This window comes from Hibiscus syriacus, unplaced genomic scaffold (genome assembly GCF_006381635.1).
Source record: "Hibiscus syriacus cultivar Baekdansim isolate YM2019G1 unplaced genomic scaffold, ASM638163v2 tig00110450_pilon, whole genome shotgun sequence".
Taxonomy (NCBI): Eukaryota; Viridiplantae; Streptophyta; class Magnoliopsida; order Malvales; family Malvaceae; genus Hibiscus; species Hibiscus syriacus.
The window spans coordinates 3080806-3103002 of record NW_024062743.1 but is presented as its reverse complement, the minus strand read 5'-3'; the positions used below and the strand labels follow the sequence as shown (position 1 = coordinate 3103002).

Below are 22197 nucleotides of genomic sequence, written 5' to 3'. Positions count from 1 at the left end.
TAATTATTAAATTAAAGTAAATTAATTTGAAGATTAAATTACATGTTTTTGAAATAATAGGTAAGTTTTCAAGTTCCCAAGAAAGTTTAAAGACTTGAATCCTGATTTACCCATTTTTCCTTCAGCTACTAAAAATAAAAATCAAATTATGTGGACAAAGAATTTTGAACTCGTCACCTTCAGATCATTCTCCCTATACATTAGCCATATATGCTAGGCCACTATAGCTAGTGGTAAGTAGAGGAAATATTTGTTAAGTGGTTTAGTTAAGGGTAAGTAGCATCACTTCGTTCAAAAATTTTATTCACTCGAAACACCCAAACTCTCAGAAATATTTTTCGTCCCCGAGCTGTGACATCATCGTTGGGTTACCTCTAGTAAGTGGTTACCTGCACCGCCATCACTAGTAGCAGCGATAGTGTTTCTCAATCAAACCTCAACTACTAGTCATCCCAAGTAACCAGTCGTTCTTCATAAAATAGTAAGAAACACATTTGAAACCCATTTTTTTACCTCAACCACCACTTGTCAATAAGTGTCATCTTCAGTACCAGAATGAGTGTCACCGTCGTCCGATCATAACCTAGCTGACCATACTCCATGAACTATTGTCATTAGTCGTAGATAAGGGTTTGAAGCTTGGTTGAGAGAATCCAAAAAGGATCTATTAGTTTTTTCCATTTTGTACTGATTGGGTCGTCCGTGCAGTCTACCGCCCTCACTATTGGTTTCTTAGGGTAGTTTCAGTCAAAACTCGACTGGGTTTGTTTCTCCATTTCTCATTCTCCGATCGTTGTTGGGTGAGTTTTCAATCTATTTTAATGTTTAGTTATCCTTGATATTGGCTGGACTTTTTAGGTTAATATGAACTATTTTTGGTGTATAAATAATTCTCGAATGATCGATCGACCTCAACGACCCTATCCTCGACGTCGCCCATGCTCATGGGCCTTGTTCTTCAGCCCAAGTTTTTCTACAACCAGTCTGGTCAGACCAAATTGGCTCAAAATAGTCTGAACCATGTCTGCCCGACCCGACCAATCCAACCAAACTAGTATAGCCGTACCGTTAACCCCTAGATTATTAACTTTTGACCTGATCTTTGACAATTCCTTTGACTTTGACCAAAAGTCAACTCTTTCCAAAAAGTCATTTTTTATGTTTTTTGAAGTCATGAGTTCGAACCCGAAGTCTGTTTTGTCAAATTATAAACCAAAAGCTTCCAAATCAAGCCTTGAGACCAAATATGCATAAGTGTTTTTGATTAATTTGGTTAAGGAAATATAAATTATGGACAATAATTGATTTATGGTTGTAATTATTGAAGGTACTCAAGATTCTCGCTATTTGTTCAATCGTGTAAGCCTGTGATTACCCTTATAGTTCTGTAACCCTAATAAATACTCGATTTGGTATATTACTCCAATAATATCATTGTTCTGACATGATTTGGATCTTGTATTGATGTAGGGCGTAACGAGACAGGTGCTCTGTAGATCTCTCAGATTGACCATTTTTGCGAGGTGTATTCCTTTTGTGTTACATATTGATTTAAATATTTGTTTTAAATTCTCATGTGCACATGATGATTATATCTTATTTGAAATGTGATTTCTGATATGATTTGATTACTTAATCATTTATCTGATTTGAAAGAATATTTTTTGTTTTACTGATTTCTTGAATGTTGATTTCTATTTTACTATTTTTTAAATTATCGTTTGATTGATACATGTTCTCTGGTTTATGATATTTACTAATTTTTTTGAAATTAACTAAAACTGTTTTACTAGGGTACCTCTGGGATGTATTATGAAGTTCTGTAGGTTCAACTCTGATCAAACTGGTAATTCCTTATGGACCTAAGGCAACCCATGGGTGAGCTTATGGGCATAGTGGTAAGACCTTATGGACCCTAACGCTCCCTTAGGTGGCTTTTGTGGATTAGGTAAGTCCTTATGGACCTGAGGGCACTTGCCTTATATGGCTCCTACACTTCGAAAAGGGTAAGTCCTTATGGACCCAAGTTGCTCTCTTAGGTTGGCTCCTAGGTCCAATGGGCCTAGGATAAGTCCTTATGGATGCAGTTCTAGGGGACTGCATATGGTGTACAATTTTAGGGTAACTAAACCATTTGATTAAAAACATATTGTCACTTTCATACTATACTATTGAACTGATTTTGAAACTTATCTGCATGTTTTATTTCGAACTCATTGGAACACACTGAGCTCCTTAGCTTACTTCTCTAACTTTTCCTCTTTCAGATACTGATGGATAGGCACCCCAGACCAGACACTTGGAGGATCAACACATTTCGTACAGTGTATTTTGTTGTAATGTTTTCATCTTCCGAACTACCTTTATTTTAGTGATATGTGCCTATATTTTGGTTTGACTGGTTTTATAATGTATTTTACCTTATTTCTGATATATGTATTTCTTCAACACCTGTTATGGGATGTTTTTGTTTTAATCGCATACTTTTATCCTTTAATTAGTCAATTTGACTCTATATTTTTTATTACGATTTTAAAATTATTATAAATTTTTTTATTATAATCTGCTAGATTTAGTCATATCATATAGGTTGGGTTTAGGGGTTATAATAAGTGGTATCATAGCTTTTGGTTTTCAAATCTCAGACTGTGGATGAGTCCGAAGTAAGAACACGATTTTGAAATGTTTTACAAAATCAAGTTATGAAGGTCATGTCACCAAATTATTATGAATTTAACCGAGTACGAGACTCCAAGTGCCAACTCTAATCCTAGGTTTTATTTTATGTAGTGAACCTCAAGATTCTCCCAAATGAATGTTAGGCGAGGTCATCAACTTGGTCGTGGGTGAGGTCAAGCGATTAGGTTTATTGACCCGCTAGATGATAGTTATAGATTTCCTACGTTCGATAGACCCTAATAGCTAATGGAGTTATTACCTTTAGAGGCTCTATTATGGAGCTCTAACTGAGGTTGAGGACTGGCTTTGCGACACTAAGAGACGTATGGATCAGTTAGGTTTACATCATTTGAAGAGATACTTGAGAGTTGCGTCTATGCTGGATGGGAATGCCTATACTTGGTGGGAGTCTGTAGCGAGCAGTGTTCCAGCTGATAGTCTAACATGGGATTTCTTTATGGAGTGTTTTAGGAGTTGTTTCCTAGGAAAACGATATCTGATGCAAAGACGACAATAATTTTAGGACTTAGTTCAGGGGGATATGATTGTTTCTGAGCATAAGATCGTGTTCTTAAAGCTGATAAAATATGGTTATAGTCTGGTACTTACAGAGAGTGATAGGTGTCGTAAGTTTGCTCAGGGACTTAGATACGAGATGCGTAGACAGGTAGTGACCCATCAGAATGAGGTGTTCGATGTTCTAGTAGGGAGAATGAAATATGTTGAGAAAGTTGAGCCTACGAGTCGTAGATCGAGAATGGTATAAGAGACCTTCAGGTATATTTGAGTCCTCTACACTTCCTGAGAAGAAGACTCGATTGGTTGCTTCTGAGAAGAGTAATACTGATTCAAGTTGTGCATCACCCCCACCCTCAGAAGTTACTTGAAGCAATTATTTGGGTTTCTCTCCTTTGTCGAGTTGTTAGCATTGTGGTAATCATCATAGAGGGGTGTGTCGGAAAAAGATGGGTACTTGTTATCATTGTGGGTCTAATGAGCATTTCCTTAAGAATAATATGCATCCAGTCTTTTCTGAGCGTACATCTACTTTGACCCCTACCTGTTCTCAAGCTTCTGTTCAGACCCCAACTAGAAGTCATAATCAGGGAAGGACTTCTGGATCTATTTCTAGGATTGACGGTAGAGTCTGATCATAGTAGAGTAGAGGACCATTTTAATCTGAGGTGAGATAACCTACCCTTGTTTACGCCATTAGACGTTTTGATGATCGAGATGAGCCAGAGATTACTGTAGGTACATTTATTATTTATTTTGTTTCCTACCATGCATTACTATATTTTGACCCCTCTTATAATTCAAGTTCCATATCCCAAAACCTTCAAATTCTAATTTTGAATATTGTGTCCATCGCTACCGTTCGAGTTTATTAAGATGGTCTATTATCGTGGATATAGTACTTAGGTTTTTTTCCTTTGAAGGAATCAGTAGATACCTAGTTTTGGCATTGGTCCAACTTAGATGAATTTCTACGACGAAATTCTTTGAAAGTGAGAAGAGTTGTCACAATCCAAAAATATTGAGTTTTAATTATCATAATAAAGTAAATTGATTTGAGGACTAAATTATGAGTTTTGAAATAATAGGTTAGTTTTCATGTTCTCAAGAAAGTTTAGGTACTTAAACCCTGATTTACCTATTTTTCCTTTGAATTCCAAAAATAAAAATCAAATCATGTGAATAAAGGGTTTTAAACACGTAACCTCCAAACACTTCTCCCTATGCCTTAGCCATCTAGGCTAGGCCACTGTAGTTGGTGGTAAGTAGAGAAAATATCTTTCAAATGATTTATTTAAAGGTAAGTAGCTTCACTTCGTCCAAAAATTTTATTCATTAGAAAAACACAAGCTCTTAGAAATTTCCTCAATCCTCGAGCTATGTCATCCCTGTTGGGTCACCTTTAGTCAGCAGTGGCTTGCACTAACACCACCAGCAACACCGATAGCGTTCCCCAATCAAACCCCAACCAACATTCATCCCAATTAACCATTGTTCACACGTGAAATTATGAGAAACTCATTCGAAGGCCAATTTTCAATCTCAAACACTGTTTGTCGATAAGTGTCACCGCCGATAACAGAGTAGATGCTACCCTCGTCTGACCATAACCCTACTAACCACGCTTTGTGAACTGCTATCGTTAGTCATTAGGAAGGGTTCAAAGTTGGACTGGGAAAATCCAAAAGGCTCTCTCAATTTTTGTTGTTTCAGACCGATCGGGTCATTCGTGTAGTCCACCGCCCTCACCATTGGGTTCTCGAGATAGTTCCAATTAAAACCTAACTAGGTTTGTCACTTTTCCACCACTCGTTCTCTGACCGTTGTTGGATGAGTTTTCAATCTCTTTTTCCGTTTAGTTTTCTTTGATATTGGCTGGATTTTTGGGTTGATATAATTTTTTTCTGTAAGTGCTTCTAGAGCGATTGGTCGACCTCAACTAACATTGTCTTTGCCGTCACACATTCATACGGGCCTTGTCCTTCAGCCCAGTTTTCCTAGAATCGGTCTGGTCAGACCGAACAACCCAAATCAGTTTGAACTATGTCTGCCTAAACCGACCGATCTAACCAAACTGGCATAACCGTACAACTAACCCTTAAATTGTTGACTTTTAACATGATTGTTGAGTAGACCCATTGACTTTGACTAGTGTTGACTTTGACCAAAAAATTAATCTTTTTCGAAAAGTTGTATTTAATTTATTGACGTCTTGAGTTTGAATTCGTAGTCCATTTTACCAAATTCTAATCCGAAACTTCCTAATCGAACCTTGAGCCCTTACATGCATATGTATTTTAATTAATTTGGTTATAGAAATATAAATTATAGACAATAACTGATTTATGGTGTTAATTATTGAAGGTACTCGTGATTCTCCCGATCGCTCATATGCTCGACATGTTTTTTCTCGATCTGTTCATCCGTATGAGCTTGTGATTACCCGTATAGTTCTGTAACCTTAATACATACTCAGTTTAGTGTATTACTCTGATAAGAACACTATTTTGATATGATTTAGGATCGTGTACTAATGTAGAGCATATCGAGACTGGTGCTCAGTAGATCTCCGAGAGTGACTCTTTTTTGTGAGGTGTGTTCCCTATGTTTTACATACTGATTTAAATATTTGTTTTAAATTCTCATGTGCATATGACTATTATATTTGTTTTGAAATGTAATTGTCTAATATGATTTGATTACTTAATAATTTATCTTATTTGAAAGAATAATTTTGTTTTATTGATTTCTTGAATGCTTAAATTATTGTTTGTGTAATACATGTTCTCTGTTTTATGATATTTATTGATTTTTGGGAAATGTATGAAACTATTTTACCGGGGTACTTCTAGGATGTATTCTGAAGTTCTATATGTTCAACTCTGATCAAGCTAGTAATTCTTTATGGACCTAAGGTGATCTATGTGTGGGCTCATATGCCCAATGGACGAGCGGTAAGACTTTATGGACTCTAAGGCACTCCCTTAGGGTGGCTTCTTTGCTTTGTACATTGGGTAAGTCCTTATGGACTTGAGGGCACTCCCTTCAGGTGGCTCCTATGCTTCGGTTAGGGTAAGTCCTTATGGACCAAAGGTTCTCTCTTAGGTTGGCTCTTAAGTCCAATGGGCCTAGGATAAGTCCTGGATGTCGTTCTATGGGATTGCATATGGTGTATGGTTGGAGGATAAGTAAACCATTTTGATGAAACCTTATTGTTACTTTCATATTATACTATTGAACTGATTTTGAAACTTATCTACATGTTTTATTATGCACTTATTGGAATAAACTAAGCTCTCTAGCTCACTCCCCAAACTTTCCCCTTTTAGATACTATTGGATAGACACCCGAGACCAGACAATTGAATGATCGACACATTCCGTACAATGTATTTTATTGTAATGTTTTAATCTTCCGAACTACCTTTATTTTGTTGACACGTGCCTATATTTTGGATACACTGGTTTTATGGTGTATTTTACCTTATTTTTTATATTTGTATTACTTCAACACCGGTTATGTGATATTTTGTTTTACTCGCAGACTTTTATGCTTGATATTATTCGATTTGACTTTATATTTTTTATCATAATTTTAAAATTGTTTTGGAAAAAATTTATTGTAATCAACTAGATCTAGTCGTATCGTATAGGCTGAGTCTAGGGGTTACACGATTCATAGACCTTCGTATATTCGAGTCGTAACTCTATTTTGAAATACTTGATATGTATTATTTTGAGAAGTATTAGGAGCTCCTCACTTTTGTAAACCTAAATACTTATATTTTCATGCATGATTTCAAATTATGGTATGTTAAGGAGTATTATGATGTCATTTTTTTTAAAAAAAAGAAGAAATTTTGGTTTAGCCATTTCGGTGGTTATGTGCATCGCTTTAATTCCTTGGTCTTCATGTCAGACAGGATTAGGGTGCTACACATACTTACACCGGTATAAGTGATTAAAATAAAAAAGTATAACCCTTAACACATACCCACACCATTGTAAGTATGTATATCTTCCAATATCTTGGCACCTAAAAATAAACACATAATTATATTTGTGTAGGTATGTTTCTATATTATCAAAGAAATACAAAAATAATATATATATATATATATATATATATATTAAGTTATTTGTATACAAATTTATTAAATATATATATATATATATATATATATAAATTAAAAATAATGTATGAACTTTCTTATTTTACTTTAATTTTGAAAATTTAACTTGTTAAAAAATAAAATATATTTCAAGGACAATTTGGTATATACATTTTTTATCTTATATTCTTTCAACCAAATAATTTAATCTTTCGTCCATGCCAAACAAACCAAACAAGATAATACAACATTTTCAATAACATATTAAGTAATGTAATATTCTAGTAATATTATTCCCAATAATAATCTTACATTCCATAAACTAAATTAACTCTTAAGGTAGAATCTAAATACCAATGTCAAGACACTATCTATGTTGCGACGAAGAGATTGTGTTAATGTATGTAACAAACATTTTAGGAAATTTCACCTTTCTTGGTAGCTAATTCACTCAGATGACGCAAGACACTGTATCTTTATAAATCTCAAGATATCTAACCTAAATGATACTATATTTACAAAACAAGCTCGATCTCTCGACATTATTCTCTCACAACTCTCATTGAAATCTTGTAACTTACATTCAATGATTCTCCCACAATCATTAAGTCAAAAACTTAATACAAAATATAAAGATCAAATTCGCAAATATTAAAGATCATTCACAACTTAATAGCTACAATCATGAAGTTCAACGAATAAAGAGTTGAAGATGGAGAAGGTTCTCTCGACGCCTCCTCGATCAACCACATATTCTTAGTTGATTTCGACTAAGTAATTTTATAGTAGACAAACTTGATTGATCTCGTTTTATTTAATAGTTTGAAGTGAATAAAATGTAGTATTTATTTAAAATCTTTTTTTAATCGTTGACAACGTACAATTGCAGACGCAACTGCTTAAACCTGAAATCTCTAGAGCCCAAAACATCTAGATAACACTCCTTTTTACCACTGAGGTCACTCAATGAATTAAATTGTTTTTTTTCCTAACAGGAATTGCTTGTTCACTTATTCATCATATAAGCATGGTTGGGCGTATTGAATTCTCCAATTAATAGTTAATTTCAAATTTTTATTGTGTGAATTAAATATGTTTTTTAACCAATTTATTTAACAATATAAGACTAATCTCTTAGAATCAAATAATCACAATATTAATAACATTCTCTCATCAAATAGTGAAATCATCATATATCGAATTCAAACGATCGGTTGAACTGAAACAACTCAATGTTGGTCAATATAAACGCTTGGTGATTAATTAATTTTGATTACAAATAATGAATATGGATAACATTTAATGTAATTTAGTTATAGGAGATAGCACTACAGAATAAACAACTTGGAGAGACATTTACTTGTAGTGAAATCGCAGGCAGGCAGGCGTTCTGATGCTGCAAATCAATCTTACCTTACTGGAAAAAGTAGAATCAGCAAGTAACATCATGGGTCTTAGACTCATTCGGATGTCGTAGTGTTTCAGAACATTTATACCAGATTTGCAGGTGAATGAATACATCATTTTTTTTTTTGAAGAAACAATTTTATTTCAATTGACTCTGATAACTTTGGTTTCATCCAACGGTAATAACCGGATTAAACAGAAAAAGCAACAGCGTTCATCAGTAAATCCCAACTAGAAGTTGTCACCGGATCAAACGTCCATAGTACAATCGCTTTTTTTGGTTCTAAGCAAATTATCAGACAACCATTTAACAATTGCAAAATCAGAACACAAGCTATATGGCCGGATGAGGGTGATAGTTGCTTAGGAACTTCATTACCTTACAAGCTATGATTTGTCATCGTCCACAAGGTGATGCCTGATAACTTGTCTTTGTTCGTCCAACTCGTAAAAGGCTTTAAATTCAGTGCTAGAAAAGAAGGCCTCCAAATTGCTGATTTCATACTCTTCAGCCTGCACAAAATGTCACTTAAACGTATGCCCTTTATCATCATCAGTAAACTAAAACTTCAAGAGCTGATCCAGAAGGTATCTCTTCAAAGCACAATGCATTGTTCACAAGCTCCCTTAGCAGTACAAGGAGCAGTCCATGGTATTCCTTCTTGAAGGTTATGTATTGCCTGAAGCTCTGCAAATTACATTTTGGGTTCTTCTCAGCCTCATTATGACAAGCATATTTCATTTTTTTAAGTAATGAAAACAATCAACTTTTGTCCTTCAAAAAACCGAAATATATCTAAATATCAACAATTCAACCACATGAGCATAACCAAATTTCACTCTTGAATATTTTACTGGCAAAAGCCTGACAGAGAAATGCTCATGGATTCCTATAACTACAAAATGAGGGGAAGTTTAAAAGGTATAACAGAAGGAATAGGTCTAAACAGAACAAACTAAAAACTGCCAAACCATTGGAATAGCTACATCAATGATGCTTGAGATTTGCAGGCATCAAGAATACCGGACCATAAAAGAAACAAAACACTCCATACTTACTTTCTAAACAAGCTCATAAGAAATAAAAGCCATACTGCATCATAGCATTTTTAAAGGTAGTTGCACTTTATGGAGAGTTTTTGCAAGAGGAAGTGAAGCTCTAGTTATAACTTTCGTGGGGCCTTTTGTTCCCAAAACTTCTGAGTTGAAATGAATGACTCGAGAAGGACCCGTATAGCCATGTCCACATCTTCTGTGACATGCTGCCTAAGGTGCATTCTGGCATGTGCTTCAGACATCCTGATCATCGATTCGATATGCCTCACTGCTATGGGGACGCCTTGTCCATGCTACATAGATAATTAACAAAACATTGGAGCATTGAAGCAAAATCATTTTAGAAATCATAAGTAAAAACAAGAAAAGGAATCTTACATATGATTCTTTTCGCAGATCAACATAAAATTTGGTAAGCTTGGCCATATCCTTTTCGTGAAATCTTGGGAATATGTTCAACTTGGCATAGGTTAGATATTTCCTCAACAATTCTTGAGAAGGATTCTGCAATGTAAACATACAAATCCATATTATTTGAAAGACAAGATCAGAAAAGTACTAGTTGCTTTAGACAGCATAATAAAACAGCCACTATGAACCTTTGAATCAGCTTGTCCAGTAGAGGTTCTGTTGGGAATTAAACGAGTAATTTCTCTATAACTAGATTAGTGAGATTACGAAGTAAAAGCGGAAAATATAATACCCGAAATTGATAACGAAGTTCGACCAATTATGCCTACGTCTCCAGACTGCTGCAGATCTTTTACTAAATAGAGAAAATTTACAGGTGTTTACAAAACACTCACAACTTACAAAAAAAACTCTCTAAACTCTTTAGTATTGGGAGAAAGAAATGATTTGGGATGCTTTTGAAGCTAAATGGGTTAGGGTATTTATAGTTGAAGCTTAAGGACTAATCTTGTAAATACCTTAAAGTCTAGGGACTAAAAGAGGAATTTTACCATTTCCAATTTTCCACAATTACTGCACCGAATTTGACCATCCACCGAAATCACCGAAAGTGGCCAGACAAGTTGGCCACTTATTGACTTTTTAACAATCTCCCACTTGAAGATTTATTTTAATATGTCTTCACACCTCGATCAATGTAGCAGCATTTCTAGTCTTGTTATTCTAGCATGCCAACTGAAGCTGAACACAACTTCAGTTTGTTCGTAGTCACCGTCTTTGTTAACATGTTTGTCGGATTTTGAGCTCCACTAATCTTTTCAAGTTTCAAAATCCCATCTTCCAAAAGAGAACGGATAAAATGATATCGCAATTGTATGTGCTTCATCCAGGAATGGAAAGATGGATTCTTAGATAGATGGATAACACTTAGACTATTGCAATACAAGATATTGTTTTCTTGTTTCTTTCCTAACACTTCCAAGAAACTTTGGAGCCAAACCATCTCCTTGTTGGCTTCCGTAACAGCGGCATATTTTGCTTCAGTTGTGGATAGAGAAACTATCTTCTGTAGTTGAGAAACCTAACTCACTGCGGTACTTCCAAGAGTATAGACATAACCTGTAGTGCTTTTTCTGATGTCAACATTTTCGGCTAAGTTAGCATCTACATAGTCTGTCAGTATCGTATCTCCGCCTTTGAAACAAAGTGTTTTGTTTGTGATTGTTTGTGGTACCCCACAGATATCTGAGGATCCATTTGACTGCTTCCCAGTGTACCTTGCCCGGATTATTCATGTACTTGCTAACAGCTCCCATTGCTTGAGCAATATCTGGTCTAGTATAAACCATGACATACATCAGACTTCCAATTGTTGAGGCATACGACACCTTCACCATGTGTGCACGTTCTTCCTCCGTCTTTGGTGGCTGTTCTTTGGAGAGTCTAAAATGAACACCTAAAGGTGTACTTATTGGTTTAGCATCTTGCATGTTGAACCTGTAGAGTACTTTGTTGATGTACTCAGCCTGTGATAATATCAAAGTCCCCGACTTTGTGTCTCTCTTAATATTCATCCCAAGAATCTGCTTTGCAGCGCCTAGATCTTTCATTGCAAACTGCTTCGACAATTTTTGCTTCAAGTTTATAATCTCTTGCATGTCTGAGCCTACAACAAGCATGTCATCAACATACAACAATAAAATAATGAAGTTGTTGTCGAACTTCTTGATGTAGCAACAATGATCTGCTTGGCATATGGTAAAACCAATGCTACCCATGAAGCTATCAAACTTCTTGTACCACTGTCTAGGAGCTTGTTTTAAACTATACAAGCTCTTCTTTAACCTGCATATCGGGTTTTTCTTGTCTGCCTCTATAAATCCTTTTGGCTACCTCATATAGATTTCTTCCTCCAAATCACCATGAAGGAAAGTTGTCTTTACATCTAACTGCTCAAGATGTAGATTCTCTACAGCTATAATTTTCAATAACAGTCTGATTGTAGACAGCTTCACGACTGGAGAGAAAATTTCATTGTAGTCAATACCTTCTTTTTGCTGAAAACCTTTGACAACCAATCTTGCTTTGTAGTGTTTACTCCCATCGTGCTCTTCTTTGATCCTGTAAACCCACTTATTATGGAATGCTTTCTTGTCTAGTGGTAATTCAGCTAATTCCCACGCCTGATTTGACATAAGTGAGTTCATCCCATCTTTCATGGAAGACTCCCACTTGACTGAATCCTCCACCTGTATTGCTTCATCATAACAATCTGGTTCACCATTGTCAGTCAGCAACAAGTAGTGCAAAGAGAGCGAATAACTCTTGGTTGGTTTAGGAATTCTGGAGGAGCGTCTCAGTTCTGGTGTGCCTGGTTCTTCTTGAACTGCTTCAGGACTGATATGAACATCATTTCCAGAAATCTCCTCAAACTCAACAAATTCCTTTGTTTCAGCTTCGGTATTGGAGCTACTTGCTTCTATGGTTAACATGTCTTTGTACATCACATTCTCATTGAAAATGATATCTCTGCTTCTGATGATCTTCCGATTTTCATAGTCCCAAAATCGGTAACCGAATTCATCACCACCATAACCAACAAAGACACATTTGTTGGGTTTGGCATCAAGTTTACTTCTTTCAGCAGAATTTATGTGTACATAAGAAATACAACCAAACACTCTTAAGTGTGAAAGGTTTATTTCTTTCTTGCTCCAAAATTCCTCTGGTATTCCACCATCCAAGGGAACTTAGCGCCTAAGGTTGATCAGGTAAGCTGCAGTGTTTATAGCTTCAACCCATAGCAATTTGGGCAAGCCGACATCTATCCTCATGCTTTTGGAATGTTCATTCAGAGTTCTGTTCATGTGCTCTGCTACGCCATTCTACTGCGGTGTCATGAGAACTGTTGTCTCCATCTTGATCCCATTGTTTGCGCAAAATTATCTAAATCTACTATTTTTGTACTCTCCTTCATTATCAGAACTCAACCGCTTGACTTTCAAACCAGTCTCATTTTCCACCATGGCCTTCCATTTTCTGAAGGTATCAAAGACTTCTGATTTCTTCTTCAGAAAATAAACCCACACCTTTCTTGTAGAATCATCGATGAAGATGAAATAATATAGTGAGCCTACAAGAGATGGAACTGGAGATGGTCCTCATACATCAGTATGAACCAACTCTAACTTTTCAGCCTTGGGTGTCTTGCCAATCTTTGCAAAACTAACTTTCTTTTGTTTGTCAAAGATGCAATCCCCACATAGTCCGACATCTATATTCTTTAGATCTGACAGCTTCCCTTTTGACAAAAATGTCTTCATCCCTTTCTCGCTCATATGACCAAGCCTTTGGTGCCATAGGTTTGACTTTCCATCAGCATCTGCTACTGCAATGATATTCTCTAAGTTTGAGGTTACATAGAGAGTATCAGTCTTCTTACCACGAGAAATGACGAGTGCTCCTTTGGTAATCTTCCATTCACAGCCTAAAAATGTTGTACTATATCATTCTCCAGCAATAACCGAGCAACGAGCCTGGAGAGAAGTGACTATCCCAGCTTTTGATATGCTAGTGCTTTGTTGTTCCATTGCTTCATGGATACTCACCCTGAATACACATGTTTCAATAATTTTACAGCTCAAGTAATACCCTAAAAGAAGTAAATGAAATGTGGAAAGGTGTTAACAAAGTTATCTAAATTATAGTGCCAATATTTATGTTAGGCTTCACTTACCTGTCTTGGTCATTCATTTTTTCGAACTCATCAATAAGACAAATCCCTTTGTCAGCAAAAACAAGGGCTCCTGCTTCAAGGGTCCACTCCCTAGTTACAGGATCCTTGTGCACTTCTGCTGTCAGCCCCACAGCAGAAGCACCTTTGCCAATGGTATAAACAGCTCTCTGCCCCGTCTTTTCAACATACGTTAAAATAAGAAACTTAAAATTTTAAATGCATGTTCAAGATATCTGATTCACACCAAAGTACAGAGAGGGCTAAATCATACTTTAGGAATTGTGATTTTGCTGTGCCTGGATCACCTAGAAGTAGTACATTTCTATCTCCATGGAGTCGGGTTTCCCTTCTACATTTTTCTCCTGGCCTCCAAACATAGCACGAGCTATAGCAGTTTTATATCTTCATGACCGTAGATTGAGGGAGAAATGGACTTTATAATCTAAAAAATGAATCATCAAGCATTCAAATAAGAAATTGACCGAAAGAGCACTCCAAAACTTGTTAGAAAATAGAAGCACAGATCAGAATAAAAGAAAGTATTATGAATGAAAAACCGTTTCTCCGATTTGTGGATCCTTGGCCAACCTCTCGATGTCTTCCTTATCTTCCTGAGTGAGCTTGTATGCAGAAAAGAGATCCTGTTTCTTTGTAACATAGTTTGCCTCAATCATAGTTGCAAAAACAGGAAACCCGTTTCTGTGTTCGATGACATATCAAAATTATTTGTGTAAATGCCTGTGACTTCCTGAAAAAAATGGCATGGAACGCAAAACAAAAGTTAGTGTTCCTGACAGTTGAAAGAAGTATGAATTAAATATTGGAAGAGGATCATACAATCTCTTCCCCAGGACGGGCACAGTCAATTAGATCATTGAGCAATATTACTTCCTTGTATCATGGAAGCCTTCCAGCAGACACAGTTCCCGAGCTTTCCTGGAGTGTGAGCTTCTGGTAGTTCCTGTATACCGTCTGCAACAAGGCAAGGCAGAACATACAATGAAAAACGAAGTCTTAAATAACTATAATTAAATGTTGGTTGAGACACGAACTTATATAAATAAAATACAGCTAGGTTAGATTCTTATTAACAAACATAAGCTCAAAAAAAGAATCCAACTTATAATCCTCTCTTGCCTACAAAAAAAATATAAGTCAGGTTCAGGTGCATGGAAGAAAGCAATAAATTTACCTGCTCAATGTTGACAGTGAAGGGTCCCTTTGATTGGCATTCGAGCCAGGAACCAACCTTAACCTCTGAATATGAATTTTGAAAGAAAGGTCCCAAAATTGCTCCACACTTGTTGCAATCGTATTTAACCTGTTGCAACTGGGGAAAGACCCCAGAGCGCCTAGTCACAACACCCCCAATACGAACCATGGTGTTCAAATGGATTTTCCTGAAAGCGACCAAATAAAAGGGCAAAAATGAAACTGTAGAAAAAGGAAAATTATCAAATGGTGATACATAGAGAATATTCTACATTACCTGATATCCCGAATTTGATCATAAATTGGAAGGTTTGTAATGCGGATATATATCTTTTGGTGGATGTTTCTGTAGTTTGGATGCAAATCAAGACCACCCTTTGGGCAACATCTTCCATAACTTCTAGGACAGATTGAGAGGCATCAGCCAGCCAAATAGCAATATTAGGATGAACAGAAATGAACTGCTTGTAATCAATCTCCAAGCTGCACTTGTTAGCTGCAAAATGGAACAATTAATAGCACAAACAGAATATGAAAAAGAAATTACCGCTTATAATAATTACCAAACATATTATGTGCATCTAGCTTTAAGAAACCAAAAACCAAGGATGAATAGATGCTTTACCTGACACCATCTTTATGAGGCGTACATATTCAATGTCCCCATGTTGATTTTTCGGGTTCACATATGCAAGTACGAAATCTCTAAACTTGAAAATGAAGCGATGAACTTCATCTCTAGTAACCCACTCTCTCAATGTTCCTTGGACATTGTACACCTCAAACTCGCCCTGATCATCATCATCATCCTGAATACAACGACTAAGGTTAGATGCAATTTGAAATGCCAACTTAACTAAAGTTGAGGACAGGTTTGAACCTTGTAACTGATGTAAGCCTATCTACGTCCCTCAATGATGAAGTTTATAGATAGCCTTATTGTTGTCCCGATCTAGGAAATGATAACAAGTATTGCTCCTGACTTGATAAGTATGGCTGGAATGAATAAAGATAAGAAATGAATTAGTATATGAATGATAAAATATGGAAATAAATAGAAATGAAATGAATAAAAGATAAGGATGGAAAAAGAGTTGCTGCGGAAGATGTATTGCAATGGTGGCCTTCAATGAATGTTGTTGATGAAGACGGCCTTGATGTAATGGTATGCACGACAATGTAGGATGATGAGGATGGTTTTGATGTTTAGATGAAAGGTAATGAAGATGGTGGATGGAAATGGAAATGAAAGGAGATAGTATCTTAGATAACTTAAAGAAGAAACTATACTATGAAGAGTATAGCCCCGATCTTTTCAAACTTAATCAAGGGGTGGTGTTGAGGACTCAAACCCACTAGTTATAAAACTAGCAATTAGAAGAATTAAGGTGAAAGAAGTGATGCCACAAGTATAAAGAATTATACTTTCTTAATTGATATAGTTCTTAAAGGAACTTGAAGAGAGAATTCTCACAAAATAAGTTTATATAATCAAAGGAGTGTACTATAAATTATATGCATCAATATCAATCAATGATGCAAACCATGGGATATAATGAATGAATGCACATGTTATGATAATTCAAGTATAATCTAATATGCAAATATATGCTCATAATAATATATAGTGCATAAATGAGTAAATATAAGATTAAGTAAGATAGAACTCCCTTAGATTGAGCTTGATGGATCTTCAATGATGTGAATATGTCATGAAGAAAGTTGGTGCTAGATAGGCTCACATCATCCCTCTTCTTGTAAGTGATTTGTCCTTAAATCGAAAGGTGACTTCTCCTTAGTGTATTTACATTCAAAAGTTGTTGATTTGTCTTCAAATTTTATCCATTCAACATCAACTTGTTTAAGATATTCCCTTTTGAAAAGATCTTTCTTCAAAGGACTTTCTTTGGATATTATTACACCAAAAATTACCTTTATGAAAGGATCCTTGCGAAAAGTCATCAACCTTGAATATGTACCTTGAACTTACTTGTCCTGAAATGAAAGAAGACTTTCATAAGTAAGGGAATTATTAATCATTAGTAAGTTAAAGGTATACTCCATGTTCACATCTTTTGGATGGCCAACAATTATGTCTTTTGAATCACAAGATATGTTGCCTTGAACGATCATAACTTTTGGCACTCAAAATGACACATTTTTTGGTTCTCCAAGGGTCATGTCCTTTGATTGAATAGTTGCAACCTTTGGCAACTGAAGAGTAAGTCTTTTAAACTTCCATGGTTTACGTCTCTTGGTTCCTCCATTTGAAAAATTGTGCCTTTTAGATTATCCTGCAAAATCAAAGAAAAATTTTGTAGTTTCATGGTTAGAATAATCATCCTCGATATTTCGTCTCGTCTATAGGCATTCTCGAATGACCTTGCTATCACTAATTGATAAGATAATACCATAAATATGAATCGAATTGCTGCAAAATAAATCAAAATAAGTAAATGAAAAACTATTGACAAGATGAATGAAAATATCAAACCAGGGTGGATGTTTAATGGGAGTTGGTTGCTAAATTATTTTTAGGATTTGAATTTTTCTCCAAACGTTCTTCTTCAATTGAATTGTCTTTAAGTTTCTCTTTCATTTCTTCAATACTCATTTTCAAATGAGTTTGATCTTCATTCACTCGGTTAGGAGATAATAGAGTCAATGTGACTTTTTTTCATTGTGGATGAATGAGTACCGATTTGTGAATCCATCATGGATAACCCGTTTGTCAAATTGCCATGGCCTCCCTGAAAGTAAATGATTTGTACTTATAGACACCATATCACATAGAATCTCATCTTTGTACCTTCTGATTCAGAATGGCATAAGTACTTGTTCAGTGATCTTCAACTCTTCCTTGTCGTTCAACTATTGCAATTCATAAGAGCTGGAATGTTTAATTTTTGTAAGTACCATCTTTTCTACCATATATGTACTTGCAATGTTTGTACAACTTTCTCCATCAATAACTACAAGACACACTTTACCATTTACATGGCAACAAGTGTGAAATGTGTTTTTCCTTTGTTGTTCGCCTTCCAATGTTTGGAAAGATGGAATATCTCAAGACATTGTTAGTAAAAATTAAAGAAAATTTAAAACCTTACCAACACAATCACAACCTCATAATGTTCACTCCAAAGAAAAGTAGATGATCACTCCACTCGCGCTCGTGTTTTCACTAGGAAATATATATATTTGGCTTTTATCAATTCCCCTATTGGTCTCACCCACTCAATTTTGCCTTTTACCACTCAACCTCTCTTGTTAAGTCCTTTGAAGAACTAACTCAAGATTATGGCAAACAAATCTTCAACTTGTGTGTCACTGCAATAACTTGATTAGGGGAGAAATGAAATAGAAGGCAATGAAGACAAAGGTAAATACAAGAAAGAAGAAAATGATTGAATAAGAAAGAAAAGAAAAGAGAAAGGGTGACTTACAAACCATGAACAACACTTACAATCGTTCCCTTCCGAGACACAATAAGGTTATTTCTTCAGTAAGTTTGATAATAGGCCTCCACTGTTCTTGTTTTGACTTTGTAATACACCTTTCCTTTGACATTGTTTTTTGGAAATTTCTTTTCTTTTGTGTTTTTCTTTTGAATCCTTTTGAACTGATGAAGGATCCTTGCTTTCTTTTTTCAAATCTTTTTGTTTTTGTTTTTCTTTTGATGTTGCACACCAAAATACACTTGCTAATCACTTCCAACTATGCTCTGATTACCACTTGATGTAAGATTATCTACGCCCCTCAATGATGAAGTTTATAGATAGCCTTATTGTTGTTCCGATCTAGGAAATGATAACAAGTATTGCTCCTGACTTGATAAGTATGGCTGGAATGAATAAAGATAAGAAATGGATTAGTATATGAAATGAATAAAATATAAGGATGAAAATAGAGTTGTTGCGGAAGATGTGTTGCAATGGTGGCCTTCAATGGATGTTGTTGATGAATATGGCCTTGATGTAATGGTATGCACGGCAATGTAGGATGACGAGGATGGCTTTGATGTTTAAGTGAAAGGTAATGAAGATGGTGGATGAAAATGGAAATGAAATGAGATAATATCTTAGATAAGTTAAAAAAGAAACTATACTATGAAGAGTATAGCCCCGATATTTGCAAACTTAATTAAGGGGTGGTGTTGAGGACTCAAACCCACTAGTTATGAAACTAGGAATTAAAAGTATCAAGGTGACAGAATTGACACCACAAGTATAAAGAATTATACTTTCTTAATCGATATAGTTCTTAAAAGAACTTGAAGAGATAATTCTCACAAAATAAGTTATATATCAAAGGTGTGTACTATAGATTATATGCATGAATACCAATTAATGAAGCAAACCATAGGATATAATGAATGAATGCACATGTTATGATAATTCAAGTATAATTTAATATGCAAATATATGCTCATAATAATATATAGTGCATGAATGAGTAAATATAAGATAAAGTAAGATAGAACTCCCTTAGGTTGAGCTTGATGGATCTTCAATGATGTGAATATGTCATGAAGAAAGTTGGTGCTAGACAGGCTTACATCAGTAAGGGTAATCATCAGTTCGGTCGGTTATGGTGACCTTCCCAGTGAACTTTGCATCCCATCAGTGTCATCATAGCTTCTCAGGGTAGTAGGAGGTCATAAATTAGATAATTGTCACTTATAAGGCCTATAATTGTCATCATCAATGTCTGCAAGCATAATTTCAACTCCGTATTTTAACCACTTCATATACAAGAACAACAAAAGAAAAAATATTGAATAAGATTAAAAAAAAGGTATGTATGGAGCAATTTACCGACCCTGGTCAGGGAGAAGCTGAGAAAGCTTGCGATTAGACAGGCAGTCATCACATGTATCAAACTCTAACTCATTAGCCTTGCGATCTTGCATGATCTGATCAAGATCCCTCTCATCCTCCATTGATTCATTCAGCACCACTGACTTATACTAATCGTGCCCATCCATCCTCCTATAATCATCCATGAAATTATCGTTGCACAGATCTTCTCCACATAGTCTCTTATTATCTCGGGATCCACCCCTGCCTCTTCCTCGTCCAATGAGTGGTTACTGTCAGTGGGCAACTGATCCGTGTTAAATCCTGCAGATGTCGGTCATTCTGACGTCGATGGAAATAGATTCCCCGAATTTTCTCCGACCATTTTTATCGTATTCTCTTCGTCTACTCAATCTAGCAGAACAAAAAAATGGTAGGCTTACACTTAGGGTTCCCAAATAAATGATAAAACCTTTGTGTTTTTGGCACAACATTTTGGCGGCAAAATGGTGTACACCTCACCTTTAGGTATATCCTTTTTGGCGCCAAGTTTGAGTACGGAGTTCGACCGATTCACAAGCATATTTAATTGTTTTAAGATAATATGATATTGATGATTAGGGTCTCTAATTCAATTTAGGTTATATTACAAATTTGGTAACAAAACTTTACTCTCTCTCCTATTTCACTCGCTATACTTTAAATCTTTTCAATTTTCTCACTGAACTTAATACATTGAGTTTTTTCGATCACTCGGACGTTAAATAGTTGTTTTGATGATTTTTTTTATTAAAATGGTGTCACTATTTAATAGTGGAGCTACCAAAACATAAGAGAGAGTAAAGTTCAATGATAAAATCTCCAATGTATCAAGTTAGTGAGAAAATTGAAAACTTTTAAAGTTCACTGAGCAAAATAGGAGAGGGAGTAAAATTAAATGCTGAAATTTGTAATTAACCCTTGTATTTATGATAAAAATATAGGATAAATTACTCGTTTAGTACCTAAATTATCAATTTTGAATTGTTTTAATACTTAAACTTTTAAATTTTTTTAATAATCATGCCTAATATTTAGTTTTTATTTCATTTTAGTATTCTACCATTAAAAACTTAACGCGTTTAATACCTAACCTATCAATTTTTTCTTAGTTTTGGTACCTAAACTTTCAAATTGTTTTTAAAACTTAACGTTAAGTTTTTAATGGGTCTTAAAATGAACAAAAATTAAACATTAGGTATGATTTTGGAAATATTGAAAGTTTAGGTACTAAAACGAACCAAAATTGATAGTTTAAGGGCTAAACTCATAGTTTACCATAAAATATTATCAAAAGCAACGTTAATTGGTTAAGAAATTTGTTGTTATCCTTTAAGGTTTTAAGTTCAAATATTATCCATGTGGAGATATAAACATTCATTGTCAAAAGATGGAAAGTGTTTAAATATATACTACCTTATATTCAACCCAAAATTATAAAAAATAATAATTTGGTGCTAAAAATCAGTTAGATTATATGTAAATTTATCAAACTATTACAAATTAGTCATGTTGATATTATAATAAATTATAAAATTTTGATAAATTTAATAATTGTTTTATAGCCCTTTAAGATAATGTAGGATGCAAGAATCAAGCAACATCAATGGTTAAGATTTTTTTATTATTCCTTGAGGTCTCAAGTTTGAGCATCATGTATGCAGGGTATGAACATTCAATTTCACATGATTGAGAGTTTTTTTTTTTGAATAAATATTATATTGTATTCGCTCAAGACTAATAAAAAGTACAATATAAGATTATTTTATAATTTTTTGAAAATTCAACGATTAAAATAATTATTTAAGCATCATTCAGTGACTATGTATTTTACCATTCTATTTTAATTTATGTCAACATTTTTGGAGTAAACTACATTTCAGACTCCATTATTAGTCAAATTACAAACATTTCATATTTTTTCTCTAAAAATATAATTTAATCATTCATTTAGAATATCGTTACCAGCAAACCATTGAATTGTAAAAAAAAAAGACATTATAATTAAATTATGGTTAGTCTAATACACAAAATTTTAAAGATAAAGATATTTATGGTTAAATTTTTTAATGTTACATCTCTGATCATAATATTTTAAATTATTTGTAAGGGAAAATAGGGAAATGGTGGCATAAAAAGCTTAGTATTGTCTAAAGGTGCGATTAATATAGCCAATAGAAAAGGATCATGCATGGAACCAGGATGGATTGAGGGGTTGCCCTACGGTCGCA

The 22197-nt window shown here is 34.8% G+C and overlaps 1 protein-coding gene and 1 long non-coding RNA gene across 2 annotated transcripts; one reads left to right on the top strand and one right to left on the bottom strand.

The window, feature by feature from the left end:
- The first annotated feature begins 5557 nt into the window (after window positions 1-5557).
- Window positions 5558-6539, top strand: LOC120125994. The gene is made up of 3 exons (XR_005516418.1): window positions 5558-5620; window positions 5717-5788; window positions 6048-6539. It is a non-coding gene; the product is annotated as an uncharacterized LOC120125994 (long non-coding RNA).
- Window positions 6540-9100: 2561 nt separating this feature from the next.
- Window positions 9101-14590, bottom strand: LOC120126137 (DNA replication licensing factor MCM2-like). The gene is made up of 7 exons (XM_039144415.1): window positions 14474-14590; window positions 13917-14092; window positions 13705-13789; window positions 10148-10273; window positions 9943-10062; window positions 9282-9401; window positions 9101-9226 (listed from the first exon to the last, which is right to left on the bottom strand). Exons 1-7 carry the CDS (start codon window positions 14588-14590, stop codon window positions 9101-9103), a joined length of 870 nt encoding a protein of 289 aa, XP_039000346.1.
- Window positions 14591-22197: the final 7607 nt, after the last annotated feature.